The following is a 15,681-nucleotide window of genomic DNA, read 5'->3' as shown; positions in this document are numbered from 1 at the left end:
AATAGCACAACCGATGATACTGTATTACCGATTAAATATCACATAATTATAAAGTAATGTAATCCTGCCACTTATTTCTGCCGCCTGCTTTTTATCATAACTTGAGAATTTTAACCACTAATTTCTAAGTTCAAGTAATAATATATTTTTAAATTGCGCGGTATCGCAGCCATCATGGCGAAGCTAGCGAACTCAAGCGGCGATTTGCGTTATATCAAAACAAACGAATTATTATTATCGCTAAAAATAAATGGGTGTAATGGCTGAGTGGGTGGGTAAGTTTGGGTATCAATAAGTTACTTGTTTTCCAGTTAAATCGTGTGTGTGATTCGGTAATTGGATATTAATACGTCGGATAATAGCAAGTGATAAAAAGTTATTGCAGTTCAAGTGCTTGGATGATCGTGGTTGAGCCTAACACAAGTGTTTCAGGATTGGTGCTTAGAACGTACTGGGTGTGAAGGGTTATTAGTATTTATTTACGTTGTTCCTGCATTCGACTGATCAAGAATGGAGGATATATTTCAGTGGTGCAGAGAAGGGAGTGCCATGCAAGTCCGGATGTGGTTGGATGATCCAGAGCACGATTTGAATCAAGGGTGTGTCATTTTCTCGTTATTGTCAATGGTTTATTTAGGTTGTAAGTGTAATGAATGGATGGTCACTTTATAACTAACCCCTATGGCTCAGATTTATAATGCATGCGAATTATGTCTAGCTACTCTTTCTTTGTTGGAAAATTGGAAACTGCAGTTGCTTCAATTAAATATCCATTAGAAATTTTAAGGTGTATGTTCGACTCTTACTTTATTTTCTTGGGACCCAAATAAGTCACAAACTTACTGATCTGTTATTTTATTGGTCGCGGTTAGTACTTTTCGACTCCTGTATTTGATCAAGTTCTTATCGCATAATTCTCAAGTATTTGGGTATAGTACGGGTTTTGCATTTTGCTGGAATCTGTAACAAATTTCTTACTTCGAAAAAGCAGTTGTAAATAAAATCATAATTTCTATCAATAATTCATTCGCGGTTGTTTCGGTCGTCCGAACTCTTAAAGTCAATTTATTAAAACATTCAGGTTAGAGGGACTTTAATACTGGAAATTTCGAGGCTAATGAGGGCTCCATGCGCAGGTTTTCAATATGTACCACTTATGTCAGTGACATATCTAATATTTGTGTTCATAAAAGTGCTGAAAAAAATATTTTTCGGCCAACTTCAGAAACTCCTGTTGGACAGAATAATGTGCAATGCTGTTTTTGCTAGTACTCGTGGATTTAGTATATTTCCAGCTTGCGAGTATTGTGAATGTTTTGATTCTCGAGCAATTGTCAAAATAGTTACAAGATCAGTTACGCCCATTTCTTGTGGTGGCGTTAGCTTCTGATCGTCTTGATGTTTTTTTCACCCCCCTACGTCATTCCTACCACGAAATAGCCGTCGGGTGACATCGCGACAGACCGCAATGCTCTTCCGTTAGTGGGAGTGGTCTTCATGCCTTCCGAGGAAGGCGAGCAAAAGGCATTTGCGAAGGATGTAATATTTTTTTCGTCGGCAGATGCATGTGGGAGAACGGGGGCATGACGTAACAGTTTGGTTAGCGGAAAGGGGGAGAGCCTTCTCGCTGATCGTCGAATCCATATAAGGCTAAGGCCAACTGGGAGATTTTTTTGGTGATTTCTTCTTTATTCGTTGGCTACAACCTAAGGGCATCTATTAAAATATTAATTTTGAGCTCTGTGAAATGTTTATTTCGTGGCGAAAGTTACCCCTCCGAGAAAACCCTCAATAAATCCGAGTTTCGCAAGAAGGTGCATAATTACATTTAGGTCTCGTTTCTTCGGATTAAATATTTGAAGGATTCCTTACAATTTGATCATTTTTGTTGTTTTATATTTTTGGCACCAATTGCAGCGTCTACGACGGCAGGGGTTCTTTTTAGGGAGACCAAAATACACCAGCTGGTGGCAGTTTCAAGGATAATGTCGCTGCTATCGTATTTGGACGCGGATTTAAATTCGCTTGATTGCGTGGGCGTTTGTGGGTTTCACAATTTCGTCAAATAGTTATATGTCAAAATAAGCAACAGTTAAAAAACTTGAGTTTCTATCCAGTGTTATTAAAATCGAAAGTTTTGCCTTATGTTTTATCTTTTTTCGCAATCCTGGTTTTTATTTATTCTCCGAAATTATTGTTTCCCCCGTCTGCGAGTGAAACGAGAAAATCTGTGCTGTTTCCGAAGTTATCTATACCCTCCTGTTTTTACTGTGAGGTATGGAAAGAGAAAATAAGGGTCTAATTTTTTGAGAAAATTAAGACTTTATATCCATGGTGTTGTATACTGCCGCGGTATTCTGCTATAGAATTTTTTTTAAAGTGACTGGGAAATCGGTAATTTTAATCGCACATGTTTTATTTACCTCGAAAATGCCGGCGATTTATTAGCTTTTCTAAGCTGAAAATTTGGTGGGGAATATTGTCAGACGGTAAAATGATAAGTTTGAGTGTTGACTATTTGAAATTGCTTCTGGTTGAATCGAATAAAAACTAGGTTTCACATCAATAACTTTAATCCCGACCAGCGACAAAACTGGTTTAGATAAATGTTAGCTACTTATGAGAAATTTACAATGTTTTTTGCTTTGTCAAATGGTGAGAAGTTTATAAGATTGTATGAAAAGGTGGTGAAAAAATTTAATTTCCATTTTTTTGGAACTTGATCCTTTTCGTATATCCAATTGCTTAGCATCTGGTGATATTTTTCTGTGATTTGACAAAATAAAAGTTATAACTTCTTGTATACCTAATGCCTAATTATATGGTTGTAATGGTGCAGACCTTTTGATTCTCTTTATAGTTATACCAAATTAAAATCATTGGGCAATCAAAACCTAAATGCATATGCAAACTGTCTCTTTCAACATTGCCATTTTGGCTAATGAAATTATCCTCTTTGAAAATATGGGAAGTGGCAGCATCTTTTCTCCTTCACAGAATTTGTGTGCCTAGTCAAAGGTCTTTTTTAAAATTAACTATCTTGCCAAAATTTATTATACATGATGTTTGCATGTGGTAAGATTAGGTGATTTCCAGGAACAATCTTTTCTTGCTTTCACTGGGAAAGGTCTTTTACAGTGACATACATTTTTATGAATAAATTGTGCATAGTCGTCTTTGCTGAAGAAATGTTGGGGCTAGTTCCTTTATCCTTGAGGATGATGCATCCACACATTGGCCAAAATGTTTTAACCATCTCACCGATTGCAGATTGGTCTTGATACTCATAAAAACAAACAAGTCTTTGAATTTAATGTAAGTAGTCCTTTCATCAACTTCGCAAAAATTTATCTATCTTTATGACAGGCAGGCCAGATGGAGACTTAAAAACTGTCCCTAAAAATTTACTTAGGCTTAAGGCCCATAAACCCCGGTTTTTCTAAGTATTTCCTACTGTTGGAGGACCCCTGAGCAAACTGACATTAGTTTTCTGTTCCATGGCTCAGGCAAAAGCCAAACATTCTGCCCAATGGTCAGACTCTTTTATCTAACCTAATTTTTCATAACCTAATTAATCATTTCTCATTGTCAGTATTAGTACAGATTGACTTCTGATGAAGTTTTCTGCCTTCTGAAAAAATTTTGTGGGTCATTTTTAATTGGAACTACATCAGTTATGATATTCAGGAACTACTATCAGGTTTTCTATTGAATAAATGTCTCCATTGCATCCACCATTATGCCTTCTGACTCTGATACTGTCATCTGGGAAAAATCATTTCCGTGACGACAGTGCCAAAAATGTTGGAGGCCTTGACACGCTGTAAATCAAAGAGTGTTCCTGAATATCATTCACTGGGAAAACACAAAGTCATGTTTTCCATTAACATATTTTTGTATCCATTGTTATACACTCACATAGTTATTTCACAACTGATAAAAGTAATTTAGAAAAACGTAGGTGAAGTCCTTTCGTATTACCAGTGGTGCCGACTCCATGGGGCCTGAGGGGGCCCGAGCCCCCTCAAAGATTCGTTTTGGGGGGCCGAACCCCCTCAATAATTCAAGAAAATAATTAAGTAATATTATGCTTTGTGAAATCACAAAAATATATTGGTAATTTTTATTTCCCATGTTTGACGATAGTTACCTTTTAAAATAAATTCAACAATGTGTTATTAGCAAATAATTATAACGTTAAGCAGGTTAATTGAAAACAAATGGTGTGAATCATGATAGTGTTTCGGTGCTGCGACACACTTTGAATCTAACCTCTTCCCTGCTCAAGACCTCCGATATAGGCCCCCCCAATATTTTTTATAAGTCGGCGCCCCTGCATACTGCCCCTTATGGTGAAGATAAATTAGATTTAAAAATTTTGTGGCTATAATCATACATGATTGGCTTGCTTACCCTCTTTATGTCAAAATCAACTCTCTCTTTCACCCCATCTAAAATGAAAAGTTACTTCTCCTGGTGTTTTTTGTGCCATTGATTCATATTGTCATACCTTTGATGAAATATGATTTAGTCTTTCTGTTCCATGGCTCAGGCAGAAGCCAAACATTTTTGGCTTAAGTCTCAGCTTATATTTGAACAGGACATAATTGACCAGAGGTACTCCATAATTTGTCTATCAATTAATATTTGCAATGCTTATTCCATTCATTTATTCCTATTGGAAAAATCTTATCTTTCTTCATTTGTCTCATATCAAGTTTTAAAATAAAACTTGTGCAAATAGGTTATTAATGGTTCCACCTATTCTTTCAGAGATGACCATGGCTTCAGCCCCCTGCACTGGGCAGCCAAAAGGGGGCACTCAAAGATTGTGGAGTTGCTGGTGCAGCGTGGAGCTAGGGTTGGGGCCACAAACATGGGAGACGACACTCCTCTTCATCTTGCATCTGCTCATGGCCATGCAGATATCGTCCACTTTGTAAGTATTGTTGGCCACTGTCTGAGTGAAACTTAAGCAGCGATACTATGCTAGTGAAACTGTGGTGGTATCATAGTTGAAAAATTTCTAGCTATTCTTGGGTTTTTCGAACGACAGAGTTAAGAAGTATGCCAAGATGTTGAGAATGGAGATAAATCAACTATATGTAAGGAATTTTTATAAAAGTTGTTGATGTGTGGATTTAAGAGTAATTCAATTTGTTCCTCCGGTAGATTTGAATTCATGATTCTCAGGTTCAAAACGTTCTATCAGTCTTTATTTGTTTTAGAATGCCACCATCAGCTGTTTGCTCTTTTCTGTCTGATGTTGATTGAGTCAAAAACTGTTTGAGAAAATTTCCTCTCCATACCGATTGATTCCTTGAACTGTTCTTAGAAATTTATAATGAGCTTTAAAACAAATCTCTTTCCTTCACCTCAGAATGACCACTTTTAATTTGTCTCGAAGCATATCAGATTTGTAAACTGATTTTTTAGTTTTATTTTTTTTTTTAACTTTCATGGTAAATGAAGGAATAATGCAAGATAAAATCTCTCGTTTGCACTGCATTTAATCTTTATAACGTCATCATATTGTCAGTATATATTCATTACCTTTACGCATGCAGTGCTGGATGCAGATTCTGAACTTAACCTGAAATTTGGTCCAAATTTTTGCATTCGCATGGTCCAAAATTGGGTATAAAATATGTACACGCTTGAGTCCAGAAAAAACTGCAAACAATGGAAGAAGAGCCTACTGGAGGTCAGAGACAGGTTGCAGTGCAAAGTTGGTGAAAGAGGCCATTGTTTACATATTACATTTTCATTTTAAACAGCTCCTTCGGCACAAGGCGGACCCCAATTTAACAAATGAGCATGGGAACACTCCTTTGCACTATGCCTGCTTCTGGGGCCACTCGAGCATTGCTGAGGCATTGGTCTCCTCTGGGGCTCTGATATCACTCGCCAACAAAGATGGAGATACTCCGATTGACAAGACCAAAGGCTCTATGGCAAAGAGGGTTCATGGTGAGTATTCTTTAAACCTAACATTGGTAGTGGCGATGATTCAAAAGGATAAACTATCATGTAAGATCTTAGCTTGAGCATTTGAGCAATACCTAAACCATACTTTAAATAGGAAATGGCCATGAGAATTGCTGCTTTCATTTGAGGGTATGACAAGGAGTTATTGCATAAACTTTGTATTCACTCCTTTTTTAATTCTATGAAATCAATGCTTTGTATTAATCAGTTTTGCCAAGTAACTCGGGAATGCCTAATTGCAGAAAATGTTTCTAGTTAATATTTCATTAAAAATAGTTTTATCAAGTTTGCAGTCCTGATTACTAGTCTGTTGCTATTTTTTGTTATTAGATGTTGTGATAGTGAAATAATAGAACCATTTCCTTTGATTTTACATGCATGTATTTATAATTTACATGTTTACCTGTACAAGTAAAATAAAATGCTATACAAAAAAAATGTGGTTACAAGGAGCCTAAGTAATGTTTTTGGAAAAATATCGAAGAAAGATATAATGCCATTTGCTATTTCAAGGGAAGAGATATTTATGCTTCATTATTAAACGCATATAAAAGTTATTCTAGAAGAAAAAAATCATGTGTGTATTATCCTCATGATCAGAAGTTGAGGAAAGTTCATTTCCTTAGTAGGGAGCCATCCATTCCTTATCCACATTGAGGCTGAAGAGTGATCTTTTAGTCATTCAAAGCTTGTGTGTGGAAAAAATGACCTTGAAAGAAGCTGATGCATTTAAGAATTTTCTTATAAATTAATTAAAGACTGTTTAGCTTTGCTGATAGGCAAAAATATATTAAATTCTATTGTTAGAAAGATTGAGTTTGCATCACAATATTCTCTTAAAATAGAGCTGGAGCAACTATAGTATGTAATAACTTTGTCTTTTTCATTTGAAATACGTATATAAATATATTTGTCTTTTCAGAACTTGCCATAGAGACTGGTCAGGATTTGAAGAAGATCACTTTCAAGGATCAGAGCTGGCTTGGACTAAAAACAAGAAGCAGTAAGTCATCTTCCTATTTAGCCTTCTCTCTTTTAAATCTATCACTATTTACATAGATTCATCTTAATACTAACTCAGCCAAGTCTCATCAACTGTATTGTTTTAATTTGAAAGCTGAATTTAATCTCCATTTTAGTTGTTTTATCGATAGCATGCAGTTGGAAAAATGTGCACTGCTAAATAATTAATTCAAAACGTGAAAAAATTTCTCACTAAGCATTTAAATTGCTTACGAGGCAGCCGTTCTCACTTAATTTGTGTTTGTGGTATGGTGACAAAGGTACTCAATTTTCACTGTAACTGCTTATCTAATTATACATTTATATCTCTGTGTGTCAGATTACTGATTAATAATTTTGTTTTCTCGTACAACATCTTGTTTCACATTCATTGATTATGTTGTTTTTACTCTATTTCTATCATAGGAGATGCCACTCTATCAAGGCACCGTGGAATAAATATCAATGACCTCTCCCTGCACACACGCATAGCAAGCACACCATCTGGGGAGACATGGCGTGGACGTTGGCAGAAGAATGACATTGTGGCCAAAATACTTGCCGTCAGAGATTGTACATCCAGAATTTCCAGGGATTTCAATGAAGAATTCCCGAAACTCAGGTATGGCTACTTTCACGATGTACAATGATATGTATGATGTGTATGAAAATATATTTTTGAGTTATTGTGGTTAATGATTAGTGGGTTATACATCCTAGTTTTAACGAGCCCCAATTGCAGGTATTGTTAGAGCATTGAATTTGTGATGAATGAAAAGCACTAATTTAATGTGAGTGCTCCTCATTAATAGGGCCAGGGTTATGCCAGGCCAGTGATAGATTAAATTTTCCTTCTGGAGGAGTATTAATTCGAAGCACAGATTGTACATATTTTACTAGCCAAACATCTCTATCTAAATTCACGGAATTGTCGGAATGAATGACTAGAATTACGCCATGTTGCAAAATTTTTGTTGCTGGGTTTTCAATTTCATTTTTTTATCGATTATTTCATGAAAAGATAAAACAATTTACTTCCCTACAAAACCTATGCTTGGTGATTGTTTGAGGTTAACAGACTATCATAATGGAAATGTACACATTTTTTTGTTGGCACCTATTTTAATACGTATGTGGCAGCCTTAAAAGCCAAGTTTCATGGGAACAAATATTCTTTTCTTCTTACTTCCTCTTCAATTAAGTGGCAGCCTTAAAAGCCAAGTTTCATGGGAACAAATATTCTTTTCTTCTTACTTCCTCTTCAATTAAACTGAAATTAAGTTGTAAGACCTATTAAAGTTTGTTTCTAGATGTTATTGTTTATTAATGATTGACGATTTTGTTCTTCTTAGGATATTCTCCCACCCAAATGTCCTGCCAGTCGTTGGCTGCTGCAACAGCCCGCCCCGTTTGGTGGTTATCAGCCAGTACTTGCCCCATGGATCTCTATACTCACTGCTGCACGATGCCGTGAACATAAATACGGGAGATCCCAGCCAGCCGCCCAGGCCTCCAGTGGTCGACACGGCTACTGCGCTCCGCTTTGCCACTGACGTTGCTCGTGGCATGGCCTTTCTCCATACCCTTGAGAGAATTATACCCCAGTACCACCTGAACTCCAAACACGTCATGGTGAGTGTAATATTTCTAACCCTACCGCGTGAACGGCGGTGAAATATACAAGAACTGCCATGAGAAAAAATTCCCCTGGACCGGGAATCGAACCTGGATAGCGTAGTTGTCTGGGCTTGGGAATTAAAGAACCTGGATAGCGTAGTGGTCTGCGCATTGGCCTGGAAAACTATAGGTCCGTGGTTTGATTCCCGGTCCAGGGGAATTTTTTCTCATGGCAATTCTTGTATACGTCATGGTGAATTTACTCTTGTCTAAATCATCACAAGGATTGGGTTGGTTTGGTGGCTTGAGAGAGCTTCTTATCATAAGGATCCAGGTTCAAACCCCAGCGGTGGTAGAGATTTTTCAGAGACTGCTGATCCCCACTTGAGTGCATTCAAGTAAATCACTCTGTCCATCAGATGGGATATCAACTTGTGGTTATCTCTTGGTTCCCTTCGTTAAGAACATGCCGATGCTAATGCCAGGTTTCTTTTTCTCCACTCTTCCTTCCCTACCCTTCCCTAATGGTGCAAATGTCATAAGCTATCGGTTGCCTCCTCCAAATATCATAAAATAAATCTTGAATGCATGGAATGCAGGGATGGGTCAGATCTGTAATCCCTTGTTTTTATAAAATTTCGAATCCATGAATTTAATGGGAAATAGGTTTGATTGAACTTAAATCCTTATCCCATCACTAAATGAACCATTGTAAATTTTACTTCTTTTAATGATAATTGCCTTCGTAATAAATATTTATATTAATGGATCATGCTTAAAAAGTATGTGTACTTTGCAGAATTTACATCGGTGGGCTTAGAAATATTTTAGGCTAGATTTTGGCTTGTTGATGATTTTACAATGTCATCTAAGTGTCATTTCCAACTTTCGACCAATCTGACCTACAACCAAGTACATATTCAGAAAAAATCCTGTTTGGAAGTTAATTATTGTTTATTGCTAAACATCACTGAAGTGGACATTAGGTATTAATAACAAATAAGTAATACTTAAGAAAAGTGTACACCTGTGTAATGTTTGGGCAATTTATGATTATCATGCTGCTATGATTTCGGTTACTGCTAATTCTCTATATATTTATATTTAGATTGATGAAGATTTCACTGCCCGGATAAACATGGCTGATGCTAAGTTTTCCTTCCAAGAAAAGGGAAGAATATATTATCCAGCTTGGATGGCTCCTGAAGGTAATGTTTGCTTCATTATATCACCCTTTTAATCATTTTATCGTGATTTCAGTGGCTGACTTGTTGTCTGCACTGTGTTGCTTTTGTGGATGCTTAAAATTTCATGGTTTCGAGGATAAGATGAATTTATTTATGTAAAACCTGTTGTTTGAATGATTTCCTTTTCTATCCTTATGTATAAAAGATGGTTTATGACAAAAAATATTTCAATTAGGTATATTTTTATTTGGATTCTAAGCATGATTTTGGCAGATATATATTTTTCAATAAGTTCAACAGATTCAGGCTTCAATTGGTGGAAGTTAGACATATTTAAGTAAATGAAAGATCGTAGCACTTTTCCACAAGAATTTTTAATGCGTACAACGCGTTTCGGCTCACTGAGCCATCATCTGGTACAAGACATCTGGTCTTGTCTTGGTCTTGTACCAGATGATGGCTCAGTGAGCCGAAACGCATTGTACGCATTAAAAATTCTTGTGGAAAAGTGCTACGATCTTTCATTTACTTAAATATATATTTTTCAGTTAGCTATCATATGATCTCATTGTCTTTTGTCTGATGTAGAATGCTAAAATAATGGGTTCATTTGAAGTTGGTGCTCAGTGATAGCTTTAAAGTGTAGCATCAAATGACCATATTTTTCTACGTAGACATATCATTATTTAAAACTCCTAAAATGTGTATCTGAAGGGTTGAGGAGTAGACTGACTAAATTGGTGGATATTAATGCACAATATCGCTTGAAAATGAGTGATTTGAAATAGAACATGCCTTATGTTCTTCTTTGACCCTTTGCTAAAAAAAATATATTTTTTCCAGCTTTGCAAAAGAAGTCCTCGGATCGTAACTGGGAAGCTTCCGACATGTGGAGTTTTGCCATCTTGATGTGGGAGTTGGCCACCAGAGAAGTGCCTTTTGCTGACCTGACCCCAATGGAAGTGGGAATGAAGGTATTTCCTTGACATAATTTGATTCTCCTGTAATTTTTAAGTATTTCCTGGTATAATAAGATGTAATCCTATCTGAAGTTAACATGTAGTTTGTGATTAGGTCTCTCCTAAATTTATGGTGAATCTTTTCCCATTGAATTGGGCCCCAGAGCTATTGTTTGAGTGATTTCAATCTTTCTGTAAAGTTCTGCAGGGCTTCAAATACATAGCACAATTGCCTGATTTTTTACATCTAAATCAAGTCATGAATATTAAGAAAGTTGTTGTTTCCTCCATTTTCAACTCACTGATCCACTTAAAGAAAAATACTCTCATTAATAAAGTTAGTCATTTTCTTGCTGTTGTATTTTAAAAATAATGGAAAATATTATTAATATTCAACGTATGGGTACTGAGAATCAGCTTTCTATAATGAAGTTTTTCTTAGCAGATTGAAAGAACTTTACATGATAAAAAGGATTATGACTTTCTCCACAATTTAGAAAGGCATTTTGAGCATTTTGGTGCATTGAAAGCTGAGTTGTACTACACTCTGAATTAATAGAAAAAAAGTCATGCAAGTGATAAGTCTTCGAATAGGGAGCCTGTGTACCGTAATTTCATAAAAACTGAATTGACAAACTATAATAAGATATTTGGGGGTTTAGAAATAAATCTACTTAATAACAGCACAGATTTATTGGCTTGGCCTTTTTAACCCACTTGGCTACCATTGTCCCCTTTTTGTGCATAACTTTTCTCAAATAATAATGGCCAACCTGGAACTGATCACCAGTATTTGAGAAAGCCTTAATGAATGGTTTTCTATTTCTTGAAATGGTATATTGGCCTAAATAAATGCCTTTTTCGTGTCAAAGTTTAACTGCTCTCTATACAGAAGGATTTGGTGCTTTCCTGGCGAATGCTGTTGATAAAATCTTCACCCGGCATCTTACTCGGCATCTTACTCGGCTGATTTCCCGTGAATATTTTATCAACTGCTCTCTATACAGTTTGATTTTCTTGATTTCTGTAAAGAGTGTTGCAAAATTTGTAGTTTGGATGGTCCACCTCCTTGGGAATCTTTCTTGCTTGTGTTCAGATCTTTCGATCGGTGCTTCTGTTTGAAAATGACAATTACGAATCCAGTCTATCTTAGCATGGCAGAATTTACTTCCTATCAAACTCACAAAACCCATCAATAGTGCTCTTGTCAAAGCGAGTGCATAAACATGTTAGCAATTTGCCACATTCCATTAGGCAAAAACACATTCTAAGCGATATGACTTTTGAATGAAACACATGTCCAAACCTCTGCATTCGCAAAACATCATGAAAATTATTTTCATTTGCAAGAAAATTGGGCACTTCAAGTGCCTGGGGCAAAAGTCCAAGTCATGAAATTCGTAAAAGAAATTTGATCAAATTCTAATTAAGATTAGGAAAGTATATAATAATTGTTAAAATTTTGTGATGTGATATATTTTCTCTTGTTATCCCAATGTGCAGATTGCCTTAGAAGGCCTGCGAGTCACTATTCCACCAGGAGTGTCACCTCACTTAGCAAAGCTTATCAAGATATGCATGAACGAGGACCCAGGAAAAAGACCAACCTTTGACATGGTGCTTCCGATCTTGGAGAAAATGAGAAGATAAGAGAACCTGTTGTTTTTCGTTGCTCTTAGAAGATTATGGAAAGAGTTAGATCTGCTTTCAACTCCATCTTCCTCTTTTGTGGCTTTGATGAGTCCTGTGGCCACATCAACATTGCAAGAGGATCATAACATGGAAATATTACCTACTAAAATGTAGCGTACTAATACTGTTATAACATTATTACCTTCAGCGGTGCCTAGTGCCATTTTTAGCCTTACATGGATAAATTTTAATTACCCTTTGGCCATTCAGTCAGAACTGTTTTAGAGATATTCATTTCTCTACATGAACATAAATTTTGCCTATATTTTATCAGTTTCAGTTGTTGACTTGTTTGGGATTGGTAATCATGCACTTAGAAAAGTAGTGCAGAGTTGGTTCGTGGGGTCCCTATTTAAGTACGGGTTGTAAGTAGGAAATATATGTATATTTTGATGGCTTTAACGAGAGTAAGATTTGTTTTCTAAATGAGCTAAAAATAGTCATCAATGGAATTTATTACGTCAATTTTCAAGGGATAGGATCTAAAATCCATTTTTAATATGGCTTCCTGTTATATTTCTGAGAAATATATAAAGGGGAAATATATAAGGGTGCTAAGTGATTAATGAACAGGTTGGGGGTAAATTATTTTTAAAAAATATTGAGGGAAATCGTGGAAACTTGCCAAGGGCATATATATACATTCGTATAAGTTTTCTGATACATCTATTTGCTAAGAAATGTGGTCTCATCTTGTGAAAGTTCTTAGTACTCCTAACCCTTCTGCTATTAAGTATGTCTCTCTTACGTTACCTGTTTAGTGCCCTCTGAGGGAGCTGTTTCTATACTGTTAATATTCCCGTTAATCTTTTCTACTGGAGTGAATATGCTATACAACATCCCATTTATGGATTTTAATGGGAAGCGTATGTATTCACACCAAATTCTTAACTAATTAGGACACAAGTAAGATGTCAAAATTGACCTTTATTTTTGTAGCAGCAAAAAGTTTGAAACATTTCTTTTAGTTGCTTGCATTTGGATGTATTGGGGTGGATATCTATCCATTCTTAGAGTAGTCTTTTAACACATGTTGATACTGCCTTAATATCAAGAGTTTATTTAACCATACGTGCCTTTTTATACTATAGAGATATCATATACAAATGCATACAAATATATTTGTTATATTCAGAGTAAACATGTTTATAAGCTAGCTAACTGCTTTCTTGAAAGTTATTCTTGAAGTATCAGCAGAATGATTTTTTTAAATATCTTTAAATATTTCTCTTTTTTTCTCCTTGTTGTGCCTGCTATTTTGAAATATGTTTAAAATATGTAATCAATTTTTAAAATGTCAAATTAACAAAATTATTGGTCAATTTGTCTCAACTCACATTTTTATCAGTTAAAAAGCAAATCTGATGAGTTAGCCAAAAATTACGTATTTTCAATGGAATGTTGAATTTATAGTGTCCTTTATTTATTTATTATTGCTTTTTAACCATGCCACACTCATTTTAGTTCAGCAAAATGTGACAACTTAGATTTTAATGGCAAGGATTAATTTGCATTTTAGCCTTTAATAATTAATTTTAATAGCAGCACTAATTTATGTTACATGTATGACTGTTTATAACCAAGTGCTTCTTCATGTACATACTGTCTTGTTATGTGTTATCTGATGTAAATGCAGTAATTCAGTTGGTACGGCCTATTTCTGTGCAAGCATCAGGCTGCTCTTTGTGCATATTTTAAGCATACTTAATGTTAAAAAAAAAGCTTGAAAACTGTTCCTGTTTGTATGAGATGAATATTAGTGTTTTGCTAAATTTTTTGGCATCTATAAAATGTGGAAAATATTGTTAAAGGAAGAAGTAAGGGAAATCAAAATTTGTTTTTGGCAGGTTAAGGTAATATCTGGGGAAGACATGTACAGCATGTGAGAAGAACTTGTTTATCATTAGTGAAACTTGGTTTGTGTAATCAAGAAGGACCATCGACAACTATTATTAATAAACTGATGGTGAAAACTCTGTACACTATTGATGGATGCTAGTTTCTGCTTAGTGAATATATTGAAAGGTCCTCAAGTCAGTAACATGAAAATGTTTTGTATTAAGCCAAACTTTAATTAGACTTCAACACTTTACAGAGTGGTCTACCCATTTATATTATACCATAAGTTGTTTCCCAACATCAAGAGTATTGTTTATGGCTAAATACAGGAACTACTCCTTGCTACATCGAATTCTCAGAACTATCTTCTAGAAGCGATACCGTGTGCAGGGTATTTCAGCTCTGGTAACCAAAAAGTAATTCAGATGCTTATATTTATATGTTTTCTACTAGATATGTTTTTATATTTGGCATGAAGAAATGAGGTAATGAAACACTTAGTGCCATTTGAATCAGGGCAGTTGCAACAACTGCCTGAGGAATAATCAAAACCTGGTTGAAGAATTATGGTTGCGGAATGATGTTCTCCGCTGCCTTGTGTGATCAGGAGACAAAGTGCCTAGTCACACCACTTCAGTGACTATTGTGAACTTAATAAAATCCATCATAACTTCTTTCTCTTCACATACTTGTTACGCACAAAGTATTTATTGGTGGTGTCCTTGCCATTTTTTGTGTGTTTGTATTAATGACTAAAAGTATTCTTTTTTTTAAAGCTATTGCTCCGTAAAAGGATAAAAGATGATGTGTATTTTTATAATTTTTACACTTTGCCTTGATGCCTTAAATGAAATTGTGCCTGTATTCTATTGGATGTGTGTGATTTTTTTCATTCATAATTTTAGTGTTTTTGCTTGCATAAGCCTTTTACTTGTGACGTAAATTAACTTGTTTTGTATTTCAAAAGAAGACGATTCATTATCATTTGTATTTTATCTCAACTTCACACACTCTTTGATACATTATTAATTTCATGCTGACATTCATCATGTTTTTTTGTAATCAACTCATTTTACAATAAATCAGAGACTTTGAAGTCAACTTTTATTTGTTCATTCTTCATTAATGAAGGAAACATTTAAATAGCTTTCCAGTGATTGATGTATGAACTCGTAGAGAAATGCATTCAAACCATTATATTAGGATGCAAGTAAATAATTTCACAAGAATATCTCATTCCAGGAATTCTTTCTATTTTGCAGCATGAATGAGAATAATTCATCACCCATTGAATGTACCATGCTTTAATGTTTATATAATTTACATTTAGAGAAATTCTTGAGTGAAATTATGGAGTGCATTCTGAATTGCGTGATGTGTATTGATGTGCATTAGGC

At 35.3% G+C, this 15,681-nt stretch overlaps 1 protein-coding gene across 1 annotated transcript; it reads left to right on the top strand.

The window, feature by feature from the left end:
* Positions 1-240: 240 nt before the first annotated feature.
* LOC124159142 (integrin-linked protein kinase) lies at positions 241-15,385 on the top strand. Its single transcript, XM_046534723.1, has 9 exons — positions 241-599; positions 4,774-4,939; positions 5,778-5,970; positions 6,911-6,991; positions 7,417-7,612; positions 8,343-8,622; positions 9,716-9,815; positions 10,638-10,768; positions 12,257-15,385. Exons 1-9 carry the CDS (start codon positions 511-513, stop codon positions 12,401-12,403), a joined length of 1,383 nt encoding a protein of 460 aa, XP_046390679.1. The 5' UTR covers positions 241-510; the 3' UTR covers positions 12,404-15,385.
* The last annotated feature ends 296 nt before the right edge of the window (positions 15,386-15,681 follow it).

This window comes from Ischnura elegans, chromosome 5 (assembly GCF_921293095.1).
Source record: "Ischnura elegans chromosome 5, ioIscEleg1.1, whole genome shotgun sequence".
Taxonomy (NCBI): Eukaryota; Metazoa; Arthropoda; class Insecta; order Odonata; family Coenagrionidae; genus Ischnura; species Ischnura elegans.
Note: the sequence above shows the minus strand (reverse complement) of the source record. Positions and strands in the feature narration are given on the sequence as shown.